Below are 13,682 nucleotides of genomic sequence, written 5' to 3' on the forward strand. Positions count from 1 at the left end.
AGGACCACACTGTGACCATGAGAGGATACAATGTAACCTCAGCCTGAGGACCACACTGTGACCATGTGAGGATACAATGTAACCTTCTCAGCCTGAGGACCACACTGTGACCATGTGAGGATACAATGTAACCTTCTCAGCCTGAGGCCCACACTGTGACCATGTGAGGAGACAATGTAACCTTCTCAGCCTGAGGACCACACTGTGACCATGAGAGGATACAATGTAACCTCAGCCTGAGGACCACACTGTGACCATGTGAGGATACAATGTAACCTTCTCAGCCTGAGGACCACACTGTGACCATGTGAGGATACAATGTAACCTTCTCAGCCTGAGGCCCACACTGTGACCATGTGAGGAGACAATGTAACCTCAGCCTGAGGACCACACTGTGACCATGTGAGGATACAACGTAACCTTCTCAGCCTGAAGACCACTCTGTGACCATGTGAGGATACAATGTAACCTTCTCAGCCTGAGGACCACACTGTGACCATGTGAGGATACAATGTAACCTTCTCATCCTGAGGACCACACTGTGACCCGCCTGAGGAGACAGAATGGAACGCTTTATACCAAGGAACAATGTGAGGCCTCGGGATGGACCATAATGATGGCTGGAAGTGTTTCTTCTCAACCCCACACAGAATATACTCTGTGTAGGAGATCCCTTAGCTTCTCTGAGGACCACACTGTGACCAGACTAGCTTCCACCTGAGGATACAACGTAACCTCAGACAGGCCAACTGCACTGCAGAACACAGACCTCCCCCATGCCCCATGCATGGTCCTTCCAGGACAAGGCTGCAGGTTAGCTTTATCACCACAATTTAACTTGCATGATTCCAACACAAACGCCGAAGCAAAGGGCTGATTTACTGATGATTCCAGGATCTTCTTTCTCTGACAACCTGAGAGAAGCATCCGTCCTGAAGCTGGATTTGCCTCACCAGTGAGCCTGCAGCTTGCCTCAGGTGGTGCACTGATGACATCTCCAGCCGGCAGAAGACCTCATACTAACAGTTTCTTCATGGAACTCTTACAGCAGTCATTACAGGTAGCATGTCCTCCATGGTGAGCATGTGGCTTCTCTGTGAAGACCACCATCAATAAACCTGTCCACAGATCTACTGTCTCTCAGTGGCCCCGCCCCTTCCTGTCTGGTACACGGGTCACATCCTGGATGTCAGACGAGGAATGGTAGGAGCAGAAAGGAACATGCACAGTAGGAGTCCTCCTCTCTCCAGCCAGCCGCCTGCAGTATGGATTGTATAGCTATCATTCTCTGGAGTCTCCACATTATCCAGGCATTGTGTAATAGCGAGCGTCCACCCCACACCCAACTGTACATACATAATACATGTTTGGCTAGCCCCACCCCTCCAGCGGGGCACTGTGTCATGTGACATTGATCTCCAACACATGGTCGTCCATACTTGGAATAACCAGGATTTGCCGCCCCATGCTACTGTTGCTGATCTGTCCAGCATGGAAAGGCTGGAGGCGGGGCAACTGAAGTCCTTTCTGTTCCGCTGAGGAGCCCAGGGAGCCTTGAGGAAGAGAGCTGCTCGGAGGCCGGCCACTAGGGGCATCGCAGGGATCCTCCACTGACACAGAGTCATTCTCCATCCAGCTGTCTGTGAGGAGAACAAGGAGCAAACATATTAGTCATAGGGATTAGTTAGAAGACCATGCAGCCCCCTCACCGTACCTGCACCCCTTCCCTTCTTCCATGCACTTCTGCCCACATGCACCTCCGCCCCTCTTCCACCCCCCCCCCCCCAGTACATGCACCTCCTCTCCTCTTCCATGCACCTCCTCCCCTTACATGCACCTCCCCCTTACATGTACCCCTTCCCTTCTTCCATGCACCTCCTCCCCTCTTCCATGCACCTCCTCCCCTTACATGCACCTCCCCCTTACATGTACCCCTTCCCTTCTTCCATGCACTCCTGCCCACATGCACCTCCGCCCCTCTTCCACCCCACCCCCCCGTACATGCACCTCCGCCCCTCTTCCATGCACCCCCCCTTCCATGCACCTCCCCCTTGCATGCACCCCTTCCCTTCTTCCATACACTCCCCCCACATGCACCTCCGCCCCTCTTCCATGCACTCCCTCCACATGCACCTCCGCCCCTCTTCCATGCACCTCCCCCTTCCATGCACTCCCCCTTACATGCACCCCACCCTTACATGCACCTCCTCCCTTCTTACATGCACCCCCCTTTACATGCACCTCCTCCCTTCTTACATGCACCCCCTCCCCTCTTCCATACACCTCCCCCCTTACATGTACACCCCTCCCACATGCACCTCCGCCCCTCTTCCATGCACCCCCCCCTTACACGCAGCTCCTCCCTTCTTACATGCACCCCCCCAAATACATGCACCCCTTCCCTTCTTCCATGCACCCCCACATACATGCAACCTCTCTAACCTGCAACCCCTCCCCCCATACATGTACCCCCTTCCCTATCTCTGATTGGTTACTCTGGCAGTGCATGCACCTTCTCTATAGGACCTGTGACCAGCCCCGCCCCTTCATACTGACAAATAACAGTGTGGAGAGTGGGTGTGTCCAGGATAAATAGAAAAAGAAAAGGACTAAGGTGAAAAGGTGACTAAGAAAAGGTGGGTGGACAGTGATGCAGCAGGTAGGTAGGCATACAGTGACAGAAGGGTCGGTGGGTGGACAGTGATGCAGCAGGTAGGCAGGCAGACAGTGACAGAAGGGTCGGTGGGTGGACAGTGATGCAGCAGGTAGGCAGGCAGACAGTAACAGAAGGGTCGGTGGGTGGACAGTGATGCAGCAGGTAGGCAGGCAGACAGTGACAGAAGGGTCGGTGGGTGGACAGTGATGCAGCAGGTAGGCAGACAGACAGTGACAGAAGGGTCGGTGGGTGGACAGTGATGCAGCAGGTAGGCAGGCAGACAGTGACAGAAGGGTCGGTGGGTGGACAGTGATGCAGCAGGTAGGCAGGCAGACAGTGACAGAAGGGTCGGTGGGTGGACAGTGATGCAGCAGGTAGGCAGGCAGACAGTGACAGAAGGGTCGGTGGGTGGACAGTGATGCAGCAGGTAGGCAGGCAGACAGTGACAGAAGGGTCGGTGGGTGGACAGTGATGCAGCAGGTAGGCAGGCAGACAGTGACAGAAGGGTCGGTGGGTGGACAGTGATGCAGCAGGTAGGCAGGCAGACAGTGACAGAAGGGTCGGTGGGTGGACAGTGATGCAGCAGGTAGGTAGGCAGACAGTGACAGAAGGGTCGGTGGATGGACAGTGATGCAGCAGGTAGGCAGGCAGACAGTGACAGAAGGGTCGGTGGATGGACAGTGATGCAGCAGGTAGGCAGGCAGACAGTGACAGAAGGGTCGGTGGGTGGACAGTGATGCAGCAGGTAGGCAGGCAGACAGTGACAGAAGGGTCGGTGGATGGACAGTGATGCAGCAGGTAGGCAGGCAGACAGTGACAGAAGGGTCGGTGGGTGGACAGTGATGCAGCAGGTAGGCAGGCAGACAGTGACAGAAGGGTCGGTGGATGGACAGTGATGCAGCAGGTAGGCAGGCAGACAGTGACAGAAGGGTCGGTGGGTGGACAGTGATGCAGCAGGTAGGCAGGCAGACAGTGACAGAAGGGTCGGTGGGTGGACAGTGATGCAGCAGGTAGGCAGGCAGACAGTGACAGAAGGGTCGGTGGGTGGACAGTGATGCAGCAGGTAGGCAGGCAGACAGTGACAGAAGGGTCGGTGGGTGGACAGTGATGCAGCAGGTAGGTAGGCAGACAGTGACAGAAGGGTCGGTGGATGGACAGTGATGCAGCAGGTAGGCAGGCAGACAGTGACAGAAGGGTCGGTGGGTGGACAGTGATGCAGCAGGTAGGCAGGCAGACAGTGACAGAAGGGTCGGTGGATGGACAGTGATGCAGCAGGTAGGCAGGCAGACAGTGACAGAAGGGTCGGTGGGTGGACAGTGATGCAGCAGGTAGGCAGACAGACAGTGACAGAAGGGTCGGTGGGTGGACAGTGATGCAGCAGGTAGGCAGGCAGACAGTGACAGAAGGGTCGGTGGGTGGACAGTGATGCAGCAGGTAGGCAGGCAGACAGTGACAGAAGGGTCGGTGGGTGGACAGTGATGCAGCAGGTAGGCAGGCAGACAGTGACAGAAGGGTCGGTGGGTGGACAGTGATGCAGCAGGTAGGCAGGCAGACAGTGACAGAAGGGTCGGTGGGTGGACAGTGATGCAGCAGGTAGGCAGGCAGACAGTGACAGAAGGGTCGGTGGGTGGACAGTGATGCAGCAGGTAAGCAGGCAGACAGTGACAGAAGGGTCGGTGGGTGGACAGTGATGCAGCAGGTAGGCAAGCAGACAGTGACAGAAGGGTCGGTGGGTGGACAGTGATGCAGCAGGTAGGCAGACAGACAGTGACAGAAGGGTCGGTGGGTGGACAGTGATGCAGCAGGTAGGTAGGCAGACAGTAGCACAGCAGGTAAATACATAGATACTAGCCCCTGATGAGTCATCACGCAGGGAAACAGGATGGGCGGAGCTTGTGTGGTGTTGACAAGGAGACGCTGGTCTGCAGCTGGTCAGGGTGGGTGTACAGAGTGTGCATGTTGGTGCGTGAACGATGTCAGGTTTTTAGATATCAGAAATTAATAGAGATTTATTGATTGAATAAAAACATAATTAATGTCCTTTAAAAATATACCCTTGACTGTTGTCCCCGCTGCGTAACTGTTGTCCCCGCTGCGTGACTGTTGTCCCCGCTGCGTGACTGTGGTCCCAGCTGCGTGACTGTTGTCCCCGCTGCGTGACTGTGGTCCCCGCTGCGTGACTGTGGTCCCCGCTGCGTGACTGTTGTCCCCGCTGCGTGACTGTTGTCCCCGCTGCGTGACTGTTGTCCCCGCTGCGTGACTGTTGTCCCCGCTGCGTGACTGTTGTCCCCGCTGCGTGACTGTTGTCCCCGCTGCGTGACTGTTGTCCCCGCTGCGTGACTGTTGTCCCCGCTGCGTGACTGTTGTCCCCGCTGCGTGACTGTTGTCTCCGCTGCGTGACTGTTGTCCCCGCTACGTGAGTGACTGTTGTCTCCGCTGCGTGACTGTTGTCCCCGTAGCAGCTGTCCCCGCTGCGTGACTGTTGTCCCCGCTGCGTGACTGTTGTCCCCGCTGCGTGACTGTTGTCCCCGCTGCGTGACTGTTGTCTCCGCTGCGTGACTGTTGTCTCCGCTATGTGACTGTTGTCCAGCTGCGTGACTGTTGTCCCCGCTGCGTGACTGTTGTCTCCGCTGCGTGACTGTTGTCTCCGCTGCGTGACTGTTGTCCCCGCTGCGTGACTGTTGTCCCCGCTGCGTGACTGTGGTCCCAGCTGCGTGACTGTTGTCCCCGCTGCGTGACTGTGGTCCCAGCTGCGTGACTGTGGTCCCCGCTGCGTGACTGTTGTCCCCGCTGCGTGACTGTTGTCCCCGCTGCGTGACTGTTGTCCCCGCTGCGTGACTGTTGTCTCCGCTGCGTGACTGTTGTCCAGCTGCGTGACTGTTGTCCCCGCTACGTGACTGTTGTCCAGCTGCGTGACTGTTGTCCCTGCTGCGTGACTGTTGTCCCCGCTACGTGACTGTTGTCCCCGCTATGTGACTGTTGTCCCCGCTACGTGACTGTTGTCCCCGCTATGTGACTGTTGTCCCCGCTACGTGACTGTTGTCCCCGTAGCAGCTGTCCACGCTGCGTGACTGTTGTCCCCGCTACGTGAGTGACTGTTGTCCCCGCTACGTGAGTGACTGTTGTCACCGCTGTGTGACTGTTGTCCCCGCTGTGTGATTGTTGTCCCCGCTACGTGACTGTTGTCCCCGCTACGTGACTGTTGTCCCCGCTGCGTGACTGTTGTCCCCGCTGCGTGACTGTTGTCCCCGCTGCGTGACTGTTGTCTCCGCTGCGTGACTGTTGTCTCCGCTGCGTGACTGTTGTCCCCGCTACGTGACTGTTGTCCAGCTGCGTGACTGTTGTCCCCGCTGCGTGACTGTTGTCCCCGCTGCGTGACTGTTGTCCCCGCTACGTGACTGTTGTCCCCGCTACGTGACTGTTGTCCAGCTGCGTGACTGTTGTCCCCGCTGCGTGACTGTTGTCCCCGCTACGTGACTGTTGTCCCCGCTACGTGACTGTTGTCCCCGCTACGTGACTGTTGTCCCCGCTACGTGACTGTTGTCCCCGCTGCGTGACTGTTGTCCCCGCTGCGTGACTGTTGTCCCCGCTGCGTGACTGTTGTCCCCGCTGCGTGACTGTTGTCCCCGCTGCGTGACTGTTGTCCCCGCTGCGTGACTGTTGTCCCCGCTGGGTGACTGTTGTCCCCGCTGTGTGACTGTTGTCCCCGCTGTGTTGTCCCCGCTGTGTGACTGTTGTCCCCGCTAAGTGACTGTTGTCCCCGCTACGTGACTGTTGTCTCCGCTGCGTGACTGTTGTCTCCGCTGCGTGACTGTTGTCTCCGCTGCGTGACTGTTGTCTCCGCTGCGTGACTGTTGTCTCCGCTGCGTGACTGTTGTCTCCGCTGCGTGACTGTTGTCTCCGCTGCGTGACTGTTGTCTCCGCTGCGTTACTGTTGTCTCCGCTGCGTGACTGTTGTCTCCGCTGCGTGACTGTTGTCTCCGCTGCGTGACTGTTGTCCCCGCTACGTGACTGTTGTCCAGCTGCGTGACTGTTGTCCCCGCTGCGTGACTGTTGTCCAGCTGCGTGACTGTTGTCCCCGCTGCGTGACTGTTGTCCCCGCTGCGTGACTGTTGTCCCCGCTGGGTGACTGTTGTCCCCGCTGTGTGACAGTTGTCCCCGCTGTGTTGTCCCCGCTGCGTGACTGTTGTCTCCGCTGCGTGACTTTTGTCTCCGCTATGTGACTGTTGTCCAGCTGCGTGACTGTTGTCTCCGCTGCGTGACTGTTGTCTCCGCTGCGTGACTGTTGTCTCCGCTGCGTGACTGTTGTCTCCGCTGCGTGACTGTTGTCTCCGCTGCGTGACTGTTGTCTCCGCTGCGTGACTGTTGTCCCCGCTGTGTTGTCCCCGCTGCGTGACTGTTGTCTCCGCTGCGTGACTTTTGTCTCCGCTATGTGACTGTTGTCCAGCTGCGTGACTGTTGTCTCCGCTGCGTGACTGTTGTCTCCGCTGCGTGACTGTTGTCTCCGCTGCGTGACTGTTGTCTCCGCTGCGTGACTGTTGTCTCCGCTGCGTGACTGTTGTCTCCGCTGCGTGACTGTTGTCTCCGCTGCGTGACTGTTGTCTCCGCTGCGTGACTGTTGTCTCCGCTGCGTGACTGTTGTCTCCGCTGCGTGACTGTTGTCTCCGCTATGTGACTGTTGTCTCCGCTGCGTGACTTTTGTCTCCGCTATGTGACTGTTGTCCAGCTGCGTGACTGTTGTCTCCGCTGCGTGACTGTTGTCTCCGCTGCGTGACTGTTGTCTCCGCTGCGTGACTGTTGTCTCCGCTGCGTGACTGTTGTCTCCGCTGCGTGACTGTTGTCTCCGCTGCGTGACTGTTGTCTCCGCTGCGTGACTGTTGTCTCCGCTGCGTGACTGTTGTCTCCGCTGCGTGACTGTTGTCTCCGCTGCGTGACTGTTGTCCCCGCTACGTGACTGTTGTCCCCGCTGCGTGACTGTTGTCCCCGCTGCGTGACTGTTGTCCCCGCTGCGTGACTGTTGTCCCCGCTACGTGACTGTTGTCCCCGCTACGTGACTGTTGTCCCCGCTACGTGACTGTTGTCCCCGCTACGTGACTGTTGTCCCCGCTACGTGAGTGACTGTTGTCCCCGCTACGTGAGTGACTGTTGTCCCCGCTACGTGAGTGACTGTTGTCCCCGCTACGTGAGTGACTGTTGTCCCCGCTACGTACGTGACTGTTGTCCCCGCTACGTACGTGACTGTTGTCCCCGCTACGTGACTGTTGTCCCCGCTACGTGACTGTTGTCCCCGCTACGTGACTGTTGTCCCCGCTACGTGACTGTTGTCCCCGCTGCGCGACTGTTGTCCCCGCTGCGTGACTGTTGTCCCCGCTGGGTGACTGTTGTCCCCGCTGTGTTGTCCCCGCTGTGTGACTGTTGTCCCCGCTAAGTGACTGTTGTCCCCGCTACGTGACTGTTGTCTCCGCTGCGTGACTGTTGTCTCCGCTGCGTGACTGTTGTCTCCGCTGTGTGACTGTTGTCTCCGCTGCGTGACTGTTGTCCCCGCTACGTGACTGTTGTCCAGCTGCGTGACTGTTGTCCCTGCTGCGTGACTGTTGTCCCTGCTGCGTGACTGTTGTCCCCGCTGCGTGACTGTTGTCCCCGCTGCGTGACTGTTGTCCCCGCTACGTGACTGTTGTCCCCGCTGCGTGACTGTTGTCCCCGCTACGTGAGTGACTGTTGTCCCCGCTACGTGAGTGACTGTTGTCCCCGCTACGTGAGTGACTGTTGTCCCCGCTACGTGAGTGACTGTTGTCCCCGCTACGTGAGTGACTGTTGTCCCCGCTACGTGAGTGACTGTTGTCCCCGCTACGTGAGTGACTGTTGTCCCCGCTACGTGAGTGACTGTTGTCCCCGCTACGTGAGTGACTGTTGTCCCCGCTACGTGAGTGACTGTTGTCCCCGCTACGTGAGTGACTGTTGTCCCCGCTACGTGAGTGACTGTTGTCCCCGCTACGTGAGTGACTGTTGTCACCGCTGTGTGACTGTTGTCCCCGCTGTGTGACTGTTGTCCCCGCTACGTGACTGTTGTCCCCGCTACGTGACTGTTGTCCCCGCTACGTGACTGTTGTCCCCGCTACGTGACTGTTGTCCCCGCTACGTGACTGTTGTCCCCGCTACGTGACTGTTGTCCCCGTAGCAGCTGTCCCCGCTGCGTGACTGTTGTCCCCGCTGGGTGACTGTTGTCCCCGCTGTGTGACAGTTGTCCCCGTAGCAGCTGTCCCCGCTGCGTGACTGTTGTCCCCGCTGTGTGACAGTTGTCCCCGCTGTGTTGTCCCCGCTAAGTGACTGTTGTCCCCGCTACGTGACTGTTGTCTCCGCTGCGTGACTGTTGTCCCCGTAGCAGCTGTCCCCGCTGCGTGACTGTTGTCCCCGCTGTGACAGTTGTCCCCGCTGTGTTGTTCCCGCTATGTGACTGTTGTCCCCGCTATGTGACTGTTGTCCCCGTAGCAGCTGTCCCCGCTGCGTGACTGTTGTCCCCGCTGTGTGACAGTTGTCCCCGCTGTGTTGTCCCCGCTGTGTGACTGTTGTCCCCGCTATGTGACTGTTGTCCCCGCTATGTGACTGTTGTCCCCGCTGTCTGACTGTTGTCCCCGCTACGTGACTGTTGTCCCCGCTGTGTGACAGTTGTCCCCGCTGTGTTGTCCCCGCTGTGTGACTGTTGTCCCCGCTATGTGACTGTTGTCCCCGCTATGTGACTGTTGTCCCCGCTGTGTGACTGTTGTCCCCGTAGCAGCTGTCCCCGCTGCGTGACTGTTGTCCCCGCTGTGTTGTCCCCGCTGTGTGACAGTTGTCCCCGCTATGTGACTGTTGTCCCCGCTGTGTGACTGTTGTCCCCGTAGCAGCTGTCCCCGCTGCGTGACTGTTGTCCCCGCTGTGTGACAGTTGTCCCCGCTGTGTTGTCCCCGCTGTGTGACTGTAGTCCCCGCTATGTGACTGTTGTCCCAGCTATGTGACTGTTGTCCCCGTAGCAGCTGTCCCCGCTGCGTGACTGTTGTCCCCGCTGTGTGACAGTTGTCCCCGCTGTGTTGTCCCCGCTGCGTGACTGTTGTCCCCGCTATGTGACTGTTGTCCCCGCTACGTGACTGTTGTCCCAGCTGTGTGACTGTTGTCCCCGCTGCGTGACTGTTGTCCCTGCTGGGTGACTCTTGTCCCCGCTGTGTTGTCCCCGCTGTGTGACTGTTGGCCCTGCTGTGTGACTGTTGTCCCCGCTACGTGACTGTTGTTTCCGCTACGTGACTGTTCTCCCTACTATGTGACTGTTGTGCCCGCTACGTGACTGTTGTCCCCGCTGCGTGACTTTTGTCCCCGCTGCGTGACTTTTGTCCCAGCTCCGTGACTGTTGTCCCCGCTGTGTGACAGTTGTCCCTGCTACGTGACTGTTGTCCCCCCTACGTGACTGTTGTACCCATAGCAGCTGTCCCCGCTGTGTGACTGTTGTCCCCGCTGGGATGCCCCAGCAACGCTTGGGAGGGGTGGGGTAGGGGGATGCCTCGGCTACACTTGGGAGGGGTCGGGTAGGGGGATGCCCCGGCTACACTTGGGAGGGGTCAGGTAGGGGGATGCCTTGGCTACACTTGGGAGGGGTCGGGTAGGGGGATGCTTGGGAGGGGTCAGGTAGGTACTCACCAGCGTCCAGTTGTTGGGAGTGCGGCTGATGGGGGAGGTAACGGAAGAGCTGTACATCAGGGTAGGGTAGGCATCCAGCAAAAAGCGGCATGACCTCCATCTGCACGGTGTGGCACGCCCCTTCTCTGACTGGCATCATCACCACACCAGAGCTCCGCCCACACACCGCCCAGTTACTTCCTCCGTCTACAACTACAAAACACACAACATGAGCACAACGATCACCTTTGTGGGGCCGAAAAGAGCTGACAATCTGCTTACCCTGGTAGAAGAGCTGGGTGCTGTTGTATCCCTCACAGTCTGTCAGCGTCTCCTCCTTGTCGCCCTCCACAGGGTCACACAGGCGGGTGATGCTGACCTCCAGCGAGCACAGAGAACCCATCTTACAGAACTCCGCGACTGATGAGGAGGTGATTTCAGCATGTACTGTATACAGAGTCTGTGGGGGAGGAGAAAGGCGGGGTCAGAGCTTATAAAGTCCGCAGGGGAGGAGAGGGAGGGGTCAATGCTTATAGAGTCTGTGGGGGAGGAGAAAGGCGGGGTCAGAGCTTATACAGTCTGAGGGAAAGAAAAGAGGCTGGGTCAGAGCATATAGTGTCTGTGGGGGAGGAGAGGTGGGGTCAGAGCTTATAGAGTCTGCAGGGGAGGTGAGAGGTGGAGTCAGAGCTTATAGAGTCTGCAGGGGAGGTGAGAGGTGGAGTCAGAGCTTATAGTGTCTGCAGGGGAGGTGAGAGGCGGAGTCAGAGCTTATAGAGTCTGCAGGGGAGGTGAGAGGCGGAGTCAGAGCTTATAGAGTCTGCAGGGGAGGTGAGAGGCGGAGTCAGAGCTTATAGTGTCTGCAGGAGAGGTGGAGTCAGAGCTTATAGAGTCTGCAGGGGAGGTGAGACGTGGAGTCAGAGCTTATAGTGTCTGCAGGGGAGGTGAGAGGTGGAGTCAGAGCTTATAGCGTCTGCAGGGGAGGTGAGAGGTGGAGTCAGAGCTTATAGAGTCTGCAGGGGAGGTCAGAGGTGGAGTCAGAGCTTATAGAGTCTGCAGGGGAGGTGAGAGGTGGAGTCAGAGCTTATAGAGTCTGCAGGGGAGGTGAGAGGTGGAGTCAGAGCTTATAGAGTCTGCAGGGGAGGTGAGAGGTGGAGTCAGAGCTTATAGAGTCTGCAGGGGAGGTGAGAGGTGGAGTCAGAGTTTATAGAGTCTGCAGGGGAGGTGAGAGGTGGAGTCAGAGCTTATAGAGTCTGCAGGGGAGGTGAGAGGTGGAGTCAGAGCTTATAGAGTCTGCAGGGGAGGTGAGAGGTGGAGTCAGAGCTTATAGAGTCTGCAGGGGAGGTGAGAGGTGGAGCCAGAGCTTATAGAGTCTGCAGGGGAGGTGAGAGGTGGAGCCAGAGCTTATAGAGTCTGCAGGGGAGGTGAGAGGTGGAGTCAGAGTTTATAGAGTCTGCAGGGGAGGTGAGAGGTGGAGTCAGAGCTTATAGAGTCTGTGGGGTAGGAGAGAGGCGGAATCAGAGCTTATAGAGTCTGCGCGGGAGGAGAGTCTAGCTAAGAGCATATAGAGTCTGCAGAGGTGGAGAGAGGTGGGGTGAGAGCATACAGAGTCTGCAGAAGCAGAGAGAGGTGGGGTGAGAGCATACAGAGTCTGCAGGAGCAGAGAGAGGAAGGGTCAGAGCTTATAGAGTCTGTGGGGGAGGAGAGAGGCGGGATAAGAGTATATAGAGTCTATGGGGGAGGAGAGAGGCGGGGTCAGAGCATATAGAGTCTGCGGGGAAGGAGAGAGCTGGGGTCAGAGCATATAATCTACATAGGTGGAGAGGTGGGGTCAGAGCTTATAGAGTGGGGGAGGAGCTTATGGAGTCTGCGGAGGAAGATAGAGAGGCAGGGTCAGAGCATACAGAGTTTGTAGGGGCAGAGGGAGGCAGGGTCAGAGCATATAGAGTGGGGGAGGAGCTTATGGAGTCTGCAGAGGAAGAGAGAGAGGCAGGGTCAGAGCATACAGAGTTTGTAGGGGCAGAGGGAGGCGGGGTCAGAGCATATGGAGTGGGAGAGGAGCTTATGGAGTCTGCAGAGGAAGAGAGAGAGGCAGGGTCAGAGCATACAGAGTTTGTAGGGGCAGAGGGAGGCGGGGTCAGAGCATATAGAGTGGGGGAGGAGCTTATGGAGTCTGCAGAGGAAGAGAGAGAGGCAGGGTCAGAGCATATACTCTGCATGGGAAGAGAGAGCTGAGGTAAGAGTATACAGAGTCTGCAGGGGCGGGTCAGCGCATACAGTCTGTGTGGAGGAGAGAGGCGGGGTCAGAGCATATAGAGTCTGCGGGGAAGGAGAGAGCTGGGGTCAGAGCATATAATCTACATAGGTGGAGAGGCGGGGTCAGAGCTTATAGAGTGGGGGAGGAGCTTATGGAGTCTGCGGAGGAAGAGAGAGAGGCAGGGTCAGAGCATACAGAGTTTGTAGGGGCAGGGGGAGGCGGGGTCAGAGCATATAGAGTGGGGGAGGAGCTTATGGAGTCTGCAGAGGAAGAGAGAGAGGCAGGGTCAGAGCATACAGAGTTTGTAGGGGCAGAGGGAGGCGGGTCAGAGCATATAGAGTGGGGGAGGAGCTTATGGAGTCTGCAGAGGAAGAGAGAGAGGCAGGGTCAGAGCATATACTCTGCATGGGAAGAGAGAGCTGAGGTAAGAGTATACAGAGTCTGCAGGGGCGGGTCAGAGCATACAGTCTGTGTGGAGGAGAGAGCTGGAGTCAGAGCATATAATCTACATAGGTGGAGAGGCGGGGTCAGAGCTTATAGAGTGGGGGAGGAGCTTATGGAGTCTGCAGAGGAAGAGAGAGAGGCAGGGTCAGAGCATACAGAGTTTGTAGGGGCAGAGGGAGGCGGGGTCAGAGCATATAGAGTGGGGGAGGAGCTTATGGAGTCTGCAGAGGAAGAGAGAGAGGCAGGGTCAGAGCATATACTCTGCATGGGAAGAGAGAGCTGAGGTAAGAGTATACAGAGTCTGCAGGGGCGGGTCAGAGTATACAGAGTCTGCAGGGGCGGGTCAGCGCATACAGTCTGTGTGGAGGAGAGAGGCGGGGTCAGAGCATATAGAGTCTGCGGGGAAGGAGAGAGCTGGAGTCAGAGCATATAATCTACATAGGTGGAGAGGCGGGGTCAGAGCTTATAGAGTGGGGGAGGAGCTTATGGAGTCTGCGGAGGAAGAGAGAGAGGCAGGGTCAGAGCATACAGAGTTTGTAGGGGCAGGGGGAGGCGGGGTCAGAGCATATAGAGTGGGGGAGGAGCTTATGGAGTCTGCAGAGGAAGAGAGAGAGGCAGGGTCAGAGCATACAGAGTTTGTAGGGGCAGAGGGAGGCGGGGTCAGAGCATATAGAGTGGGGG

At 57.6% G+C, this 13,682-nt stretch overlaps 1 protein-coding gene across 3 annotated transcripts in view; it reads right to left on the minus strand.

The window, feature by feature from the left end:
- TRAPPC10 (trafficking protein particle complex subunit 10) overlaps positions 1 to 13,682 on the minus strand; it is a 159,363-nt gene that overhangs the window by 1,102 nt on the left and 144,579 nt on the right. For all 3 annotated transcript variants that reach the window (XR_011026590.1, XR_011026591.1, XM_068271035.1), the window contains exons 21-23: positions 10,586 to 10,763; positions 10,325 to 10,516; positions 1 to 1,640 (exon numbers count right to left, since the gene is read on the minus strand). The exon at positions 1 to 1,640 is cut by the window's left edge. Coding sequence is in view for 1 of the 3 variants with exons in the window: in XM_068271035.1 (XP_068127136.1) it covers positions 1,402 to 1,640; positions 10,325 to 10,516; positions 10,586 to 10,763 (609 nt within the window). In the remaining 2 variants the exon portion in view is untranslated. The remainder of the gene's footprint in view (positions 1,641 to 10,324; positions 10,517 to 10,585; positions 10,764 to 13,682) is intronic.

Source organism: Hyperolius riggenbachi, chromosome 2 (assembly GCF_040937935.1).
Source record: "Hyperolius riggenbachi isolate aHypRig1 chromosome 2, aHypRig1.pri, whole genome shotgun sequence".
Lineage (NCBI taxonomy): Eukaryota > Metazoa > Chordata > Amphibia > Anura > Hyperoliidae > Hyperolius > Hyperolius riggenbachi.